We start from the raw sequence: 17,238 nt of genomic DNA on the forward strand, positions 1-17,238 counted from the left end.
TGAGCAGGAAAGGAGCTGAGAATGGCTGAAGGTCAGAGACAGAAGATAATTCAGACATCATTGGACCAGATGCTCTGTGAATCAAGAAATTTGAATTCCCATGAAGGAAGGTCCTTGAGAAGTAGATAATTTTGTAAATGAACAGACTGACTTTGGAGTCAGTCTATCTGAGTCCTGGTCAGCAATTTTTTTTGTGTGTGTGCCAGTGGGCTCACTTCTTTCCTTCCTGAGGTAATTTTCATCATCTGTAAAACAAGAATACCTGTGTCCTGGAATTGTTATGGCCATTAAAGGAGATGATGCAAGTTAAGGCATATAGCAATGGTACCATCTGTGGGAATCACAGCCAATGCTGCTTTGATGATGTGCAGTCATGGGGTAGAGAATGACAGGGCTTGGTTCAACCTTATGTCTCCTGACCTAATTCCACATTAATGATAATGCCATATTGAGAAAAATCAGGTGCATGTGAACTCAGGCTGAGCAGGAAATATGGCAGTGATCCACAGCATCGACTCTTTGAGGGCTTTCTCCTGTCTGGCTTAGTGGTTGGATGACTATCAGCAGTGGCTCACTCACCTCCTCAGGGGAATTTCATAGGAAAAGAGGAAGCACAGTTTTCTTCCCAAACAGCACCCCAGAGAGATCTGTAACAATTAGTTTACAATCCCAGTGATGTTCTCAGCCACCCTGGACATTAACTTTCCTCTTTGTGGAAAAGTGAGAAATATCTCATTGTTATTTACTTTTGCAGTTCTTTGATGAAAAAGGAAGTTATCTTTTCATTTTTTTCCTATTTATTCTTTTCTGAACTGTTTGTATCCTTTGCCCGTTTTTCCCCCATATGAATGATTTTTTCCCTTTGCTATAACTTAAGAAGAAAATAAAAGTTCTTAATATTTTTTTCTCAATCCTAGATGGTGAATGTCATTTCTGGTTGTCTGAGAGCCTCATGACAGAACATGAGGCTCTGTCAAAACCTAAGTCTGGGTGTCTTTAAAGGATTAAAGATGGAGCTCCAGGTAGCTCCTAAAGTTGTCTGAGCAGAGATCTTGGGTAGGAAAATAGGGAGTTTGGGCTGAGACTATTCTTAAGTCTAATAGCCAACCACATTATTCAAGCTTTTGTGTTTGATGCCTTTACATCTTGAAACTTTGGTGATTCTGGAGGGACTGCCCTACTGAGGGTGAACTAATGCCTAGAGGTAGCATTGGAGATACACCTCGATACCTCTAGGAACATCATATTCCTGAGAGCATGCCTTTCATATGCAAAACAGCCAGTCTAGATCCCATCACCCAAGCTCTCCTCTGTCAGGCTTACACTCAGGACCAGGTACCAGATAACTAGGGACAATTTCCAAGTCCCAGAGCCTATTGACGTTATTCCAGCTAGCCAATCCTAAATCTGCTTACCTTGCCTCTTCCATTCCTTCCTATGGAAACCAGAATAAAGGCAACATTTTCAGATTATAGTCATATTTTCCCCTTGCTTCCTCTGCCCTCTGACCAACCCTAACACTTTCCTATGTGCCCCCCTCATGGCATGACATATACCCTCTTCTTAGGATCTGAGAGTATAATAAACTATCCTTTGATGACAGTTATCTCCTGATCTGTTGCCCTTGTCATACCTGAATTATAATAAAATCTGTATTTTAAAACAGTAAACATCACCTTCATTTAACACAACTGGATCATCTTGTGGTATTTGTCTAATTGGCTATTCTTCCACTCTTTGTTCTTCCCACCCTCCCCGCTCCCACCCACCCCACACACTTAATGATGACCTGGCATACTTCATTGGCATCATTGAGCCATGCCTCCCACATCTTCTCCATCTACCTGCCTCTGGACTCATCTTCCTCATCCTCTGCTCCTTTCATAGAGACAATATCCTTCTGTAAAAGGTCCTTCTCTCCCTGTATGCTCTGATGACCACCCAGCAGAGAGTCATCACCTGCCCCATCTACCCACACTGTATTCACCAATCTGAGCCCCCACTTCCTAAGGCCTCACTGCATCTGGGGGACAAGCAAGTAGCACCTCCATTTTCTGGCTCATGGCCAGTCAGGAGCTCTTTTCCATGTGATTTAGTTCCACGTGACTTCCTAGCAGCACCCGGGGACCTCGTTCAACTGGCAGCCACATGGCTTTAAGGCTGAAGCAGGTGAGCTTGGAATCGTGTCTTGAATACTAACACCTGCTCCTGCCAGGGCAACTGGTTCAGGTGAGTTGCAGGGCCCCAGGCTGTTCCCTGCTTGGTCTGGATGTGGACAGGCCGGGTTTGGGGAAGGAGAGACTGGGGCACTGGCTATTGAGGCCTGATAAAATGCAATCAGCCTTTGCGTTACACAATGGGAAGGCTATGGAGAGGCCCGGGTGGTTTGTGTAGACCTTAGTCCCTAAAATATTATGCCTTCCTTTTACCAAGAGAAGGTCTGTTATACCCGAATTAAGTGAATGTCACAAACCAGCAGCGTGAATATGAATGACCTCGTAATATGTTTATGTCCTAATCCCCAGAATCTGTGAATGTTACCTTACATGGCAAAAGGGACTTTGTGGGTGTAATTAAGATCGGCATCTTGAGATGAGGTTATCTGGGCAGGCCCAGTGCAATTACAGTGGTGCTTATGAGAGAGATGCAGGAAGAATTAGAAGAAGCAGGAAGAGTGAGGATGGAAGCAAATGGTCAGAGTTCTTTGAGGAAGAAATCATCAATGGCAGGTCACCACTAGAAGCTAGAAAAACGGGGTAGTACCGTGAGCTCTCATGATACGGCTTTTTAAAAGAGCACTTTAACAGCTTTAGGGAATATGGATTGTGTTGGGGGGGGGTTCTTGGAGGTAGAGAGCAGCAGTGGAGGGACCAATTGGAAGACTTCTGTGGCTGAGACTGGTGGTTGAGGATGGGAATAGTGGATGGAGTCACTAGTGGATGGAGTGGAAGGAAGTGGGAGGAGTCATGTGGCTTGGTGGAGTTACTTTTATGGTAATAAAAGGAAAGAAGGGACTTGAGGTTTAGCCTAGCATATGGTTGCTTACCAGAATGGGTCATTTTAAGATGTGAAAGACTAGGGAGAGATTTTGGATCGAATCTCTTTCCTACTGTGCTACAATGAAGCATAAAAAGATCATTCCACCTCTTTGAAAGCATCAGCCACCCTCTCTGGGGATCCCAGTGTGGTACTGGTGATGGTGATGTATGCACCACCTGTGGAGTGAGATTGCCCAGAATCATTTTTCAAGGGCTTTCTAGCCTTGTGATCCTGCCTGGTTGTTCAACCTCTCTTTGCCTCAGTTTCCTCATCAGAAAAATGGGGATGATGAAACCTAACTCTCAGTGAGGTTGTGAGAACTAAGTGAATGCCCAGCATGTTGTAAACACTCATTAAATGCTAATATTATGGCTTCCCTTGCAACTCTACCTGAATATGAGGCCAAACAGCTTTTCTAAGGCAATACCAAGCAGAAAAAAAGAGATAATGAGTGGCACGGGGCCAAAGGCATTCAGGGGCTTTTATTATCCAGCCTCCACGCACCTACCACAATGATATAGAATTTTATTTGGAGTAGATCCACTCAGAAAATGATGCCAGGGTCTGGAAAATGGGCACCCTCTCTTCCTGGCTCTGGAGAGCCTTACAGTTCTTCCTTCACTCTTGGTTCCTTCCCCTGTGTTGGAGGTTCCTTTGGCTCAGCTGCCTTCTCCTCCTCAGCCTTTTCTTTCTGCTCAGCTGGCCCTTTGAGTTTGGTTACATTCTCCAACTCAGGCAAGTTCTGTTCTGGTAGCTCTTTCTTCATAAAAGCTTCCTCCTTTTCCTCCGCTAATACCTCCTTTTCTGTCTCTTCACTTTCCTCAATAGAGAGTAGCTATTTAAGAAAAGAAGTGGGAGGGAGAAAGGGTTGGAGGAGGAAAAATAGAGGCAAGAATTATGCAGTAATTGTCATTGTACTGCCAAACAACCTTTCGCTGCTCTAAGCCCAGAGATGCTGCTGCCCCAGGCCTGGCTACTGAGATGCGCCCCAGGACATGCGCTAGGACTACCAAAGACCTGGTATTAGTAATACTTTCTTTGCAAGCTGAGAAGGTGTTAGCTGAGAGCTGTGGAGCTGTCACTGCCCCTCTGTGGGGAAGTGCCTGCCTGGGAATGAGCAAACAGGAAAACAGATGGGAGACAGAAAAAGACCCTGAGCTTCAGAATCCACCCACATTTAATATTCTCCCAGTTATAGAGGATAAATTCCCATTGCTGCTGAAGCCAAACAGTGCTATAGTTTCTGACATTTGCAACTGAAAGGGTCCTAACTAATACAGAGGACCCCTTCCAGCAGACGGCCTTACTGAGGCATGGCCAGAATTAGGAGGGAATGAAGATTGTAGAACGATGCCAGGGCACAGGAGCCCATCAGGACATGTGGCTAAGCACTCGAGAATAGTGGACCTAGGGGAGCAGCCTAGGAGCTGTGTGAGACCTTGTCCTTCTGTGTTTCTCATTTCTGCCTTTCTAGTAGCATGTGTCCTTGAAATAAGGTCATCCAACCTGGATCCAGCCTCCATTCTCTCCCATAAGATTATAGAACTCTTGGCACCCTCTTTCCTAATCTATTGAGCTCTTGATGGTTCTGTGTGGGACAGAATGGTCTAGGGTACTGCTGTTTCACCTTACCTCATCTTCATCCTCAATCTGGATCTTGATTTGACTTTCCAGGAAGTCAGAAAAGCCCTTCAGGGTGTATTCACCTTTATACTGTACAGCCTAGGAAGAAAATGGAGCAGAGTTGAAATGGCAGCCCCTTCCCGCAGGATACTCAGGGATTGCTCCACAGACAAATCCGGAGTCAAATTCTTAACAACCTGAGCGCAGTGAGCAAGTTCCTTAACTTCTCTGAGCTTTCATTACCATAAGAATAATGAAATATCCTCCATCATAAGGCTGTGCTGTAGTCGTTCAGAGCAAGAACTATGGGGTCACAGTGTTGGGGCTCAAACCCTGGCTTCATCACTTCGCAGTGTTGTCTGGAAGCTTAAACACTCTGTGACTCAGTTTCCTTAACTGTAACATGAAGTCCCTCTCTCACGGTGTTGTTATATGGATTTAATGAGTTATTATGTGAAAAGCAGGCTTCCCTGGTGGCTCAGAGGTAAATCTGCCTGCAATGCAGCAGACATGGGTTCTATTCCTGGGCTGGGAAGAGCCCCTGGAGGAAAAAAAAGGCAATCCACTCCAGTACTCTTGTCTGGGAAATTTCATGGACAGAGAAGCCTGGTGGGCTTACAGTCCATGGGGTCGCAAACAACATGCAAAAGGCACTTAAAACAATGCCTGACTCATAGGAGCACTATATATATATATATGCTGTTTTATTACTAAAGGTTAAGAATATTTGTTTTACAAAGTGTCTGGCATATGTTCTTGCTTAGCTATCACTAGCTTCCTTTCCTTTTTCAGTCTTTAAGAAGATTAGGAAACTGCTTACTGCCCTCTGGCTGTCTAAACTCCTTTTCAGACAACTGAAGATCTGAACCAGTTCCATCCACCTTTCAATCTAGCCTCATTTTCCATGTGCATCTTCTACACCAGGAGGATGACATCTCTTTCAAAGTTCTGTGGTGAGCCTTCTGCCTACCCCCTTGTTTATATATGCTCCCTACTTATAATTTACACACTACTGATTTAAATCCCTACCATTCTTTAAAGTGTCATATTTTCATGAAGACTTCCAGCCATATCTGCCTTCCAGAATCTGCCCTATTTAATGCCAATTGCATTTGGAGATGAAGCTATACCATGACTTTCAGTTCAGTTCAGTTCATTTCAATCGCTCAGTCGTGTCCAACTCTTTGCGACTCCATAAACCGCAGCATGCCAGGCCTCCCTATCCAACACCAACTCCTGGAGTTTACCCAAACTCATGTCCATTGAGTCGGTGATGCCATCTAACCATCTCATCCTCTGTTGTCCCCTTCTCCTCCTGCCTTCAATCTTTCCCAGCATCAGGGTCTTTTCAAATGAGTCAGCTCTTCGCATCAGGTGGCCAAAATATTGGAGTTTCAGCTTCAGCATTAGTCCTTCCAATGAACACCCAGGACTGATTTCCTCCAGGATGAACTGGGTGGATCTCTTTGCAGTCCAAGGGACTCTCAAGAGTCTTCTCCAACACCACAGTTCAAAAGCATCAATTCTTCTACACTCAGCTTTCTTTACAGTCCAACTCTCACATCCATACATGACCACAGGAAAAACCATAGCCTTGACTAGATGGACTTTTGTTGACAAAGTAATGTCTCTACTTTTTAATATGCTGTCTAGATTGGTCATAACTGTCCTTCCAAGGGGTAAGTGTCTTTTCATTTCATGGCTGCAATCACCATCTGCAGTGATTTTGGAGCCCCCAAAAATAAAGTCAGCCATTGTTTACACTGTTTCCCCATCTATTTGCCATGAAGTGATGCCATGATCTTTGTTTTCTGAATGTTGAGCTTTAAGCCAACTTATTTCACTCGCCTCTTTCACTTTCATCAAGAGGCTTTTTAGTTCCTCTTCACTTTCTGCCATAAGGGTGGTGTTGTCTGCATATCTGAGGCTATTGATATTTCTCCTGGTGATCTTGATTTCAACTTGTACTTCCTCCAACCCAGCATTTCTCATGATGTACTCTGCATATAAGTTAAATAATCAGGGTGACAATATGCAGCTTTGTTGTACTCCTTTTTCTATTTGGAAGCAGTCTGTTGTTCCACGTCCAGTTCTAACTGTTGCTTCCTGACCTGCATACAGGTTTCTCAAGAGGCAAGTCAGGTGGTCTGGTATTCCCATCTCTTTAAGAATTTTCCACAGTTTATTGTGATCCACAGAGTCAAAGGTTTTGGCATAGTCAATAAAGCAGAAATAGACGTTTTTCTGTAACTCTTTTGCTTTTACGATGATCCAGCGAATGTTGGCAATTTGATCTCTGGGTCCTCTGCCTTTTCTAAAACCAGCTTGAACATCTGGAAGTTCATAGTTCACGTATTGCTGAAGCCTGGCTTGGAGAATTTTGAGCATTACTTAGCTAGTGTGTGAGATGAGTGCAATTGTGCGGTAGTTTGAGCATTCTTTGGGATTGTCTTTCTTAGGGATTGGAATGAAAACTGAACTTTTCCAGTCCTGTGGCCACTGCTGAGTTTTCCAAATTTGCTGACATGTTGAGTGCAGCACTTTCCCAGCATCATCTTTTAGGATTTGAAATAGCTCAACTGGAATTCCATCACCGCCACTAGCTTTGTTCACAGTGATACTTCCTAAGGCCCACTTGACTTCACATTCCATGACTTTACCCAACACTTAATCATACTCTTCTTGGGACCAGGGACCTTGGCTTGTGATTCTTTGACTTTCTTCCCCACATACCAAAGTAGCATAAAGTATGTGTTCCATGAACACTGGTGATATTCAATGGCTCTAAAACCAAAGTGTAAAGTACTTGATTGCTTCCATCATGCAGTCTACCTTCTTCTGGTACCACCCCACCCCCAATATTCACATGATGACTCCTCCTACCTTATTCCATATAGTCTGAGTCAAGCTCAGCTCTAATACCAGAGGGAACCATTTGACCTAGGCCTGACCATCAAAACACCCACATCCTCTTTGCCCCAGTGATTGGGTTAGGAGGACCCAATCAGACTGAGTTGGGAATTTTCTGAAAGCTAGTGGAAATTATTCTCTAACTTGAATATGAGAAGTTAATAGAAATTGGAGCTGAGAATGAAGTTGATTTGGTAAAAGGTAGAGATGGAGACTGAGAGACACTGAGTCCTTGACAATAATATAACATTTCCAGTTATGTGAATCCCAAGAGCCCCTCACTTTTTGAGAGTCAGTGGGGAAGAGTTGGAAGAAGGGGTACCGGTCCTGGTACGTCAGCTGAATATCATTTGCCGTGATGTCGATCTTGGCGATGGTGACTGTGGAGTGGTTTTGATACTTTCTGCCCAACTCTTCCAACACTGGGAATAGCACCATGCACTTCTGGGACCAGGGTGCATCTGGAAAAGAAGGGCCATCACTGAAGCTCACACTCATAAAGACCCTGAAAGCCACACTCCCCCATAGATACCATCACTGTGCTCCACTAATGGTCTGCTGCCATGCAAATTGCACTCCCTATCTCTTTTAAAGTATGTTAGGTTATCTTGAGCTTCCCTGTTACCTCAGTTGGTAAAGAAACTGCCTGCAATGCGGAAGACCCTGATTTGATTCCTGGGTTGGGAAGATCCCCTGGAGAAGGGATAGGCTACCCATGCCAGTATTCTTGGGCTTCTCTTGTGGCTCAGCTGGTAAAGAATCCACCTGCAATGTGGGAGACCAGGGTTTGATCCCTGGGTTGGGAAGATCCCCTGGAGAAGGGAATGGCTACCCACTCCAGTATGCTGGCCTGGAGAATGGGGTCACAAAGAATATAGTCCCTGGGGTCACAAAGAGTCAGACACAACTGAGCAACTTTCACTTTCACTTACTTCACTTAGGTTATCTTACATTTCAGCTATAGTATCTGATCATCACTAAATAAACTATGAAAAAAATAATAACCTAGTCCGCTTCCACTCAGACATTAACATGTTGGGACATTTTCTTCCATTCTCTAATTTCCCTTTAACATTTCCTTCCGTCCAGCTGAAGAGGAAAACCAAGCCAAGAAAAAAATATTTGTGTTCTGCGAAAAAGTATGTGTATTTGTGTATGTGAGAGAGAGCACAAGAGTTTTCCAACAGCAGTTAAGCTTACAGCTCAAGGTCACTTAGTGATTTAGGCAGAGGAAGTGGGATTTGCAGACAGGCTGCTTGGACTTGTGACCACTGTATCACACCCCTTTCGGTCCCATGGAGGAGAGTGCACCCAGGAAGTGAAGACTTCCAGCAGACTATAAACACCTGGCTCTGTGGGTGAATGTCCATTTCAATGAGAGTTTTAAAGGCCTGCATAATGTAAACTAATCCTTGTTTCACCCTCTAGGAAATGATGGCATCAGACCTGGATTTGAACTTCTTGTCTTGCAGCTTACTTGCTATGTGATCTGGGGTAAAGTAATTCATTTCTCTGAGGCTAGGTTCTCTGATCTGTATCATGGGGAAATCCACTGTACCTTCCTAAGAGGCTTGGTTAGAGGAGGAATGACAGCAGGTGTATAAACAGCAAACTCATCAGTGCTCAATAAATATTAACTCCTCCTGTTAAGTAAAAGAGGGATCCGAAGTCACTGCATTACCACCCTTCTCTGTGTCTCAGGATAAAAGAGAAGATCCCTTGGCTTTGGCTTCCACATGCAAATCAGAAACAATGAAGGAAGAGCAACAGTCCTCTTGATTATGAAAATAATCAATATTATGATTATGATTATTATGAAAATAATCAATAATATGATTATGGAAATAACTGTAACAGGGAAAAAAATGGCAATAGTACCTGCCTTTTATCATGTGCTTACAAGATGCCAGACACTGTTCCAGGTCTTTTACATGCATGACCTGAGTCTTCATTTTGGTTGCTCCAACTCAGGTATGTTAAATATCGGCTATTTGATGTTACTTAACTTATACTGGTACAGTAGATACCCATGTAGCCACTGGATTCAGGCTGACTATTTTTCAATCCCTTACTTACTTAAGGTCACCCACTAGCTGCATAACTTTAGTAAAGTTTCACTTTCCTGGGACTCTGTTTACTCACCTGTAAGGTGAGAGTAATAAAGTAGCTACTTTCAAAAGTAAGGTGTGAGGATTGAGTGAGATAGCATAGAGACTGACGGCGCAGGCCTGGTGGATCTAGCATTCAATGAGTGTCAGCCATCAGTATTACTGTTGTTACAAATAGCCACAGGCTTCGATTATGTGAAAGGTATTCCACACACTTCAAGAATTTGATCTGGGGGGAGCATTGCTTTGTAGCTGATAGCATCTTGATCCAAACTATAGATGTCTGAAGACCATTCTTGGCATGATGCCTTGATAGGATTTGGAGATTTGGGTACCCAAGAATTCAGGAACCTACATTTGAAAAAGTAACGTTGGAGCCAGTGCCTCGTGGCTTCTGCAGAGATACTCACAGAACATCACAAACACGTCCCTTTCCTTGTCAAACACCACCACATTGAAGTTCTTCCCAACAAGCTGCTTAACCGGCCCCTGGTCCCAGTAATTTGGAATCTCTTCACTGGATAGATGTTTCTAGGAAATAAATGAGACATTTTAACAGTCTCCAGAAACGGGTTGGCAGTTGGGGTCCCCACCCTGGCTGGAAACAATAGAAAATTCTCTCTTGTTTTTACAGCAGCCTTGGGAAAGCATTTGAAATGCTAAGAAAGGTCATGAGCTAAATGTGCAAGCTGGATTGTCCAGGGCACTGGAGTCAGAGGGCTGAGGAGGCAGCAGAGTCCCAAACCAGGGTGGATTCCAGAATTCCAAATACGTGATTCTTAGAATTCTTAGATGAGAGTGGATTTCACATCATTAACATTTAAACTAGTCTATGTCCCTTCTCCCAAAAATATAGCTGTCCTCAATTATCCCAAGAATCAAACTAAGATCATTTATGCCATCTATAAAATATATATTATACTTTGCATCCTGCCCCCTTCTCCACGCTCATCATTCTTCCCTTGCTTTCTTCAGCCACACTGGTCTATTCACTCAAAGGGCTAGCCTTCTTTCCACTTTCTTACTCCCATGCTCCCTCCTCTATCAGAATTGTCCCTAACTCAGATTCGTCTTTCAGAATGACGTCAAAGGAAGATTTCCCTGACTCTCCCCCAGACTAGGTCACAGCCCTGCTTTCATAAATTCTCATAATACTTGGTGCTTTTCCTGTATCACTTATTAACCATTTATATTTATTTTATGGTTATGTGATTAATGTGCCCCTATCTCAGTGGCTGGAATGTCACAAAGGACTTTTCTTCCCTTATCACTGAGTGCCACCAAGTACTGGTACATCATGAGACCTCAGTCAATATTGTGAACAAATGAAAAAATGAACTCAGTTCTTGCTTCTCTTTGAAGGAGGTGATGAAAAATCTCAGAACATATATTTTTCTTTGCAACCATTGTTTTCTGAACAGCTCTTGAATTCACACCTTTCTCTCTGCACTGCTACTGCTGTGGCCAGGTAGCTTTCATCTCTCCTCTAGGTCACTGTTATTACAGTGTCCTCTCTTTATCTCCTCCTAATCCTCTTCACACCTTTGTTCTCCTAAAAGCAGGTTCTACTTTCACCAAGCGAATGTGGCTTCCCGTTGCTCTTAGAATACCAAATCCTTAATATGCTTACAAGTGCTTGCTGTGTGGTCTTTGCCCAACTCACCAGCCTTGTCACCTACAATAACTTCCCTCATCCCTACCCCCATCTCTGGAAAGGACCTGAAGATTCCTTGTGAGGGAGCATAAAAAGAATGGGGACTGGATGTGCTTCCCTCATCCCTACCGCCACCTCTGGAAAGGATCTGAAGATTCTTTGTGAGGGAGCATAAAAGAATGGGGACTGGATGTGAGGGATGGGAAATAGAGAAAATGATGGAGAATTAGCAATGGGCCAGATCAGACTCATGACATCTTATAGGTCAGATGAAAGATGCTACTCTTTGTTCCAAGAACACAAGAGGATGTGCTGGTCCTCGAGAGGAAGACAAACACCTCCTGAGATATAACTAGCATGAGAAAAAGAGGACAGGCAGAGCTCCAAGTAGATCTGCGGATGTGGTGATAGAAAATGAGGGGTCCCTCTCTGAAAACTTCTATTTTCTTAATGATATTTTAGAATACTCAGCTCAGACTGAAAGTAGGAATGAGGTTGAGGAGAAATAGACTTCAAGATTAAGAGAATGAACACATTAAGTGAAATTTCTATAAATGTCAGAACATTTCTAAGAGCCCACAGGAGGTTTGGTTTGTGACTCCATGAAGAAGTCATGCCTCAGGGTGATGTTCTTTTTCTCCAGGATTGGCCGGGAAACAGCAGGAAAGTTAAGTGGGTACAAATGGAATTGAGATTTTGCCTGGGAAATGCTACAGGATGTAGAAGAGATAGAAGGTGGAAGGGATGGAGGAGTTAAGGGAATCATCATCAAAGCGATGGACATGGAATCCAACTTAACAAAGGAGGGCACTGAAGAGATTAAGAAATGAGATCAGGAGACTGGAACCACGAAAAGGGTAAGGGGTTGTAGCCATGTGGCTACTAGAGATGGGAACCGAGAGAACAGGAAGGTGAAACCAGGCTTTCAGAGGGGCTGCCATCTCTAGAGTATGGCCATAAGAGCAGGTGGCTGAGAGGGTATGGACACACCATTACTGGAGGAGAGATGAGGGTTTTGGATATTGATAGCTCTGTAAATGAAGACAGAATAGGGGTGAGGGCATGCCTGCATCCTCAGAAAGTGAAAGCGAAGTGATCAGAACAGCCATGGGAGGCAGGAGCTGGTGGTCTAAAGTCCAAAGGCATGGAATCTAAAGAATTTGGAGTTTCTAAAGGCAGAAGGAGGAGAAATGGTTTAGAAGTGGCATGGAGGACACCAGTCTTACCAACTGGTGTGTGACAATGCTGTACATAAAAGAAAAGTCAGCTTTCATTTGAGAAGGCTACAGAGGAAGCAGTGTTTGTGGGGGATGGACAGAAGTAGAGGGAGCCTTCCAAAATATGGTGATCATACGTTCCTGTTTGCCTGCAGTGTCCCAATTTATTCCTGCCATTTAGAATACTTCCAAAGAATGCTCCCGTTACTCTCAAAAGTGTCCGCATTTGGAAAAATAAATAATATGATCACCTAACTCAGCAGGAAGTAACTCAGAAGGGTGGTTGAGGATATAGCAAGAGCTAAATAAATAGCAGGTGGTTCTGCAATGGGGCAACATAGTGTTTGTAACCCTCTTTTTGAAGCCTCTCCTCCTTAGTCCCTGAAGTTCTTTGAGGTTAAGTCCTGATTGCTCCATATATGCCACCCCATCTTCTCCTCCAAGCAAGCATCTACCCTGTGCCCAAGTAAATCTTTCATTTTAGAGTCTGAAAGAAGAATAAGAACCTACTTTGAGAGGATGCCAGGCTGGGAGTGCTTATTTCAACTGGAGATTCCTATAGAGAAAATGTCTTAATTTTAAGAATAACAAATTAATGGTGGAATTATAAGGTCAGGACACATGAAAATTTGAATAGATTTGAGATGGGAAGATGCAGGTATTTCATCACAAGAACCGTAAGATTGACCTTTCCATTCAGATGACCAAAGCCAACAGACTGACAGAAAAAGGATTATTTTGAGGGCCTCCCTGGTGGCACAGTGGATAAGAATCTGCCTGCCAATGCAGGGGACATGGGTTCAATCACTGGTCAAGGAAGATTCCACATGCTTCAGGGCGACTAAGGTTGTGCACCACAACTACTGAAGCCAAGCTTGCCTAGAACCTATATTGGGAAATAAGAGAAGCCAACACAATGAGAAGCCTGAGCATCACAATGAAGAGTCGGCACTGCTCACTGCCAACTAGAGAAAGCCTAAGCGAAGCAATGAAGACCCAGCACAACCAAAAAAGAGTTATTTTGAGGTTCTGAATAAATGTTATCCAAGGACAGGCTTACCTTAGCCTTTCTACTCAGGAAGCTCTGGCCGAAACGCTGGAGGTTTTCGTAGGTTATTTCCTCGAAAGGCATTTTGTACCTTGCGTCGGAGCTTAAGTTTAGGATTTGGATACATGGGACATCGACATCTGAGATCTGGAAGTATTTGAAGACCCGTCTATTTCTGGGCACGTCTGTATCCACAAGGATGAAAAGGATCTGCCAAATCAAATGAAACCCATGTCTGTCTGGACTGGAGGTATGAAAAGGGGGAGGGGGAGAAACTGGGGAGCTATGGGAGGGCAGTTGCAGTAGTGGCAGTTTGAGTCGAGTTGCTCAGTCGTGTCTGACTCTGTAACCCCATGGACTGTAGCCCATCAGGCTCCTCTGTCCACGGGATTCTCCAGGCAAGAATACTGGAGCGGGTAGCCATTCCCTTCTCCAGGGGATCTTCCTGACCCAGAGACAGAATCTGAGTCCCCTGCATTGCAGGCAGATTCTTGACTGTCTGGGCCACCAGGGAAGCCCAGCAAGGCACTTAATGAAATGCAGAGAGCAGTGTCTGTGGAGCACCTCTGTAAAGGCTCCTTTCCATCAGGTGCAGTCCTGAACACCGCTGCATAGACAGGCATGAGCTGTCATCCTGCTTTCACCATCCTTGTGCAAGACAGCATCATACAACTGCAGGAAGTCAGGAGGTCCTGAGCTTTCATCTCAATTCCTTGGGCAAAACAGTAACTTCCCCTCTATGTGCTACAGTTTTTCTAGTCTGTAAAGTGATCATTATAATAGTATCCGCATTATAGGGTTGCTGTGAGAATGAAATAGGACACTGTTTATAAAAGGCTTAGTTCAGTGACTGGGAGGTAGAAATTGCTCAGTACGTTTCAACTCATTATTTATTATTCTAAATTATTCTTCCATCTAGGAAACTCATAACTCATTCAACCATGCATTCTACAACTATTTGTGGAGTGGCTCCTAGGAATTTTACTAAGTACTGGGGATACAAGGTAGACAAAACTCATGCCTTCATGGAGCTCATGTTCTAGTGGAGAAGATAGGCAAGAAATGAGTAAAGAAATTAATCGATTAGATAGCAAGGAGTGAGTGCCAACTGGATAATGGGACAGGGCACGGTGAGAGAGTGACTGCACAGATAGGGTGACATAGGGCTCAATATTTTGCAAGAAGGTCAGGAAGCATATCTGAGGGGGTGACATCTGAGCTTGGATCTGAGTGATGAGTAACTAGTCAGGGAAGCACTTATTTAAGCAGTGAAAACTGTCACTGAAAAGGCCTGGGTGGGGGGATGGAGAATGCTTAGAGTGTTCTAGAACAGATAGGCAGCCCAGTGTGGCTACAGCACCATGAAGGAGAGAGTCATGGGAGATGGTGAGAGACGAGGTCAGATCTACAATGAGGAGCCGGGGGTTGATATGAAAGAGATGAGAAGCTGCTGAGGATAATAAGCCAGAGTGTGACATGGTGATAATTTTAAAAGACCACTCTGGTTGCAGATAAGAAAGTGTGGAAGAAGGAGATCATTTAAAGGCTCTTGAAGACCCTGGATTTGGACATTCTCAGGTCATTTATAATTCAAAATATTAAGAGTCCTACTGTGTGTCAGACTGTCTTCCAGGTGCTGGGGAGAGAGTGAAAAACAACGTGGACATATTAAAACCATGTATATTTTCAATAGACATTTGTTAGAGGAGAACAAGATAAGGGGCATGACCTGTTGGAACAATATTTATGCAACTGCATCTCTTTGCCTCGAAAATGGAGCACAAATCAATGAATGACATTTAACAAGCTTGCTAAATGGGATAAAGGCAATCAACAAACTCAATCTTTTGATACATGCCAAAATAAATTCCATCTAGATTAAAGAGATAAATGAAAAAATTAATCTAGAAGAATTATGGCTAAACAATTATCCTTCCCTGGTGGCTCAGTGGTAAAGAATCTGCCTGATGATTCAGGAGCTGTGCGTTCAATCCCTGGGTCAGGAAGATTCCCCTGGAGAAGAAAATGGCAACCTACTTCAGTATTCTTGCTGGGAGAGCTCATGGACAGAAAAGCCTGGGGGGCTACAGTCCATGGGGTCAAAAGAGAGTCGGACATGACTTAGCGACTTGTTGTTGTACGGTAGCTCAGTCAGGCACAACTCTTTGCCAACCCGTGGACTGCAGCCCACCAGACTTTCCTGTCCTTCACCATCTCCTGGAGTTTGCTCAAACTTATATCCATTTAATCAGTCATGCCATTGAAGCATCTCATCCTCTGTCATTGCCTTCTCCTCCTGCCTTCAATCTTTCCCAGCATCAGGGTCCTTTCAATGAATCTATGAATCAGCTCTTGCATCAGGTGGCCAGAGTATTGCAGCTTCAGTTGCAGCCTTAGTCCTTCCAATGAATATTTAGGGTTGAGTTCCTTTAGAAATGACTGGTTTGATCTCCTTGCTGTTCAAGGGCCTCTCAAGAGTCTTCTCCAACACCACAGATCAAAAGTATCAATTCGTCGGTGCTCAGCCTTTTTTATTGTCCAGCTCTCACATCCATACATGACTATAGGAAAAACCATAGCTTTGACTATACGGACCTTTGTCAGAAAAGTGATGTCTCTACTTTTTAAATACATTGTCAAGGTCTGTCATTGCTTTTTTCCAAGGAGCAAGCGTCTTTTAGTTTCATGGCTGCAGTCACTATCCACAGTGATTTTGGAACCCAGAAAATAAAGTCTGTCACTGTTTCCATTATTTCCCTATCTATTTGCCATGAAGTGATGGGACCGGGTGCCATGATCTTAGTTTTCTGAATGTTGAGTTGTAAGCTAGCTTTTCCACTCTCCTCTTTCACCTTCATGAAGAGGCTCTTTAGTTCCTCTTCACTTTCTTCCATAAAGGTGGTGTCATCTGTGTATCTGAGGTTGTTGATATTTATCCTGGCAGTCTTGATTCTGGCTTGTTCTTCATCCAGGCTGGCATTTCTCATGATGCACTCTCTCTGCATATAAGTTAAATAAGCAGGGTGACAATATACAGCCTTGACGTACTCCTTTCCCAATTATGAACTAGTCAGTTGTTCCATGTACAGGTCTAACTGTTGCTCCTTGACCTACATACAAGTATCTCACGAGGAAGGTCAGGTGGTCTGGTATTCCCATCTTTTTAAGAATTTTCCACTGTTTGTTGGGATCTACACAGTCGAAAGATTTAGCACAGTAAATTAAACAGGAATAGATGTTTTTCTGGAACTCTCTTGCTTTTTCTATGATCCAGAGGATGTTGGGAGTTTGATCTCTGGTAAATCTGCCTTTTCTAAATCCAGCTTGAACATCTGGAAGTTCTCAGTTCACATATTGTTGAAGCCTACTTTGAAGGATTTTGAGCATTACTTTGCTAGTATGTGAAATGAGTGCCATTATGCAACAGTTTGAACATTCTTTGGTATTGCCCTTTTTGGGATTGGAATGAAAACTGACCTTTTCCAGTCCTGTGGCCACTGCTGAGTTTTCCAAATTTGCTGGCATGTTGAGTGCAGCACTTTCCCAGCATCATCTTTTAGGATTTGAAATAGCTCAACTGGAATTCCATCACCTCCTCTAGCTTTGTTCGCAGTGATGCTTCCTAAGGCCCACTTGACT

The 17,238-nt window shown here is 43.7% G+C and overlaps 1 protein-coding gene across 3 annotated transcripts in view; it reads right to left on the reverse strand.

Moving 5' to 3' along the window:
* Window positions 1-3,506: 3,506 nt before the first annotated feature.
* The window catches only part of PDILT (protein disulfide isomerase like, testis expressed), a 48,459-nt gene continuing 34,727 nt past the window's right edge, over window positions 3,507-17,238 (reverse strand). For all 3 annotated transcript variants that reach the window (XM_070460961.1, XM_070460962.1, XM_070460963.1), the window contains 5 exons: window positions 13,612-13,809; window positions 10,091-10,211; window positions 7,855-8,033; window positions 4,672-4,761; window positions 3,507-3,874 (listed from right to left, as the gene is read on the reverse strand). In XM_070460961.1, coding sequence (XP_070317062.1) covers window positions 3,644-3,874; window positions 4,672-4,761; window positions 7,855-8,033; window positions 10,091-10,211; window positions 13,612-13,809 — 819 coding nt within the window. In that variant the 3' untranslated portion in view covers window positions 3,507-3,643. The remainder of the gene's footprint in view (window positions 3,875-4,671; window positions 4,762-7,854; window positions 8,034-10,090; window positions 10,212-13,611; window positions 13,810-17,238) is intronic.

Source organism: Odocoileus virginianus, chromosome 33 (assembly GCF_023699985.2).
Source record: "Odocoileus virginianus isolate 20LAN1187 ecotype Illinois chromosome 33, Ovbor_1.2, whole genome shotgun sequence".
In the NCBI taxonomy this organism is placed as follows: domain Eukaryota; kingdom Metazoa; phylum Chordata; class Mammalia; order Artiodactyla; family Cervidae; genus Odocoileus; species Odocoileus virginianus.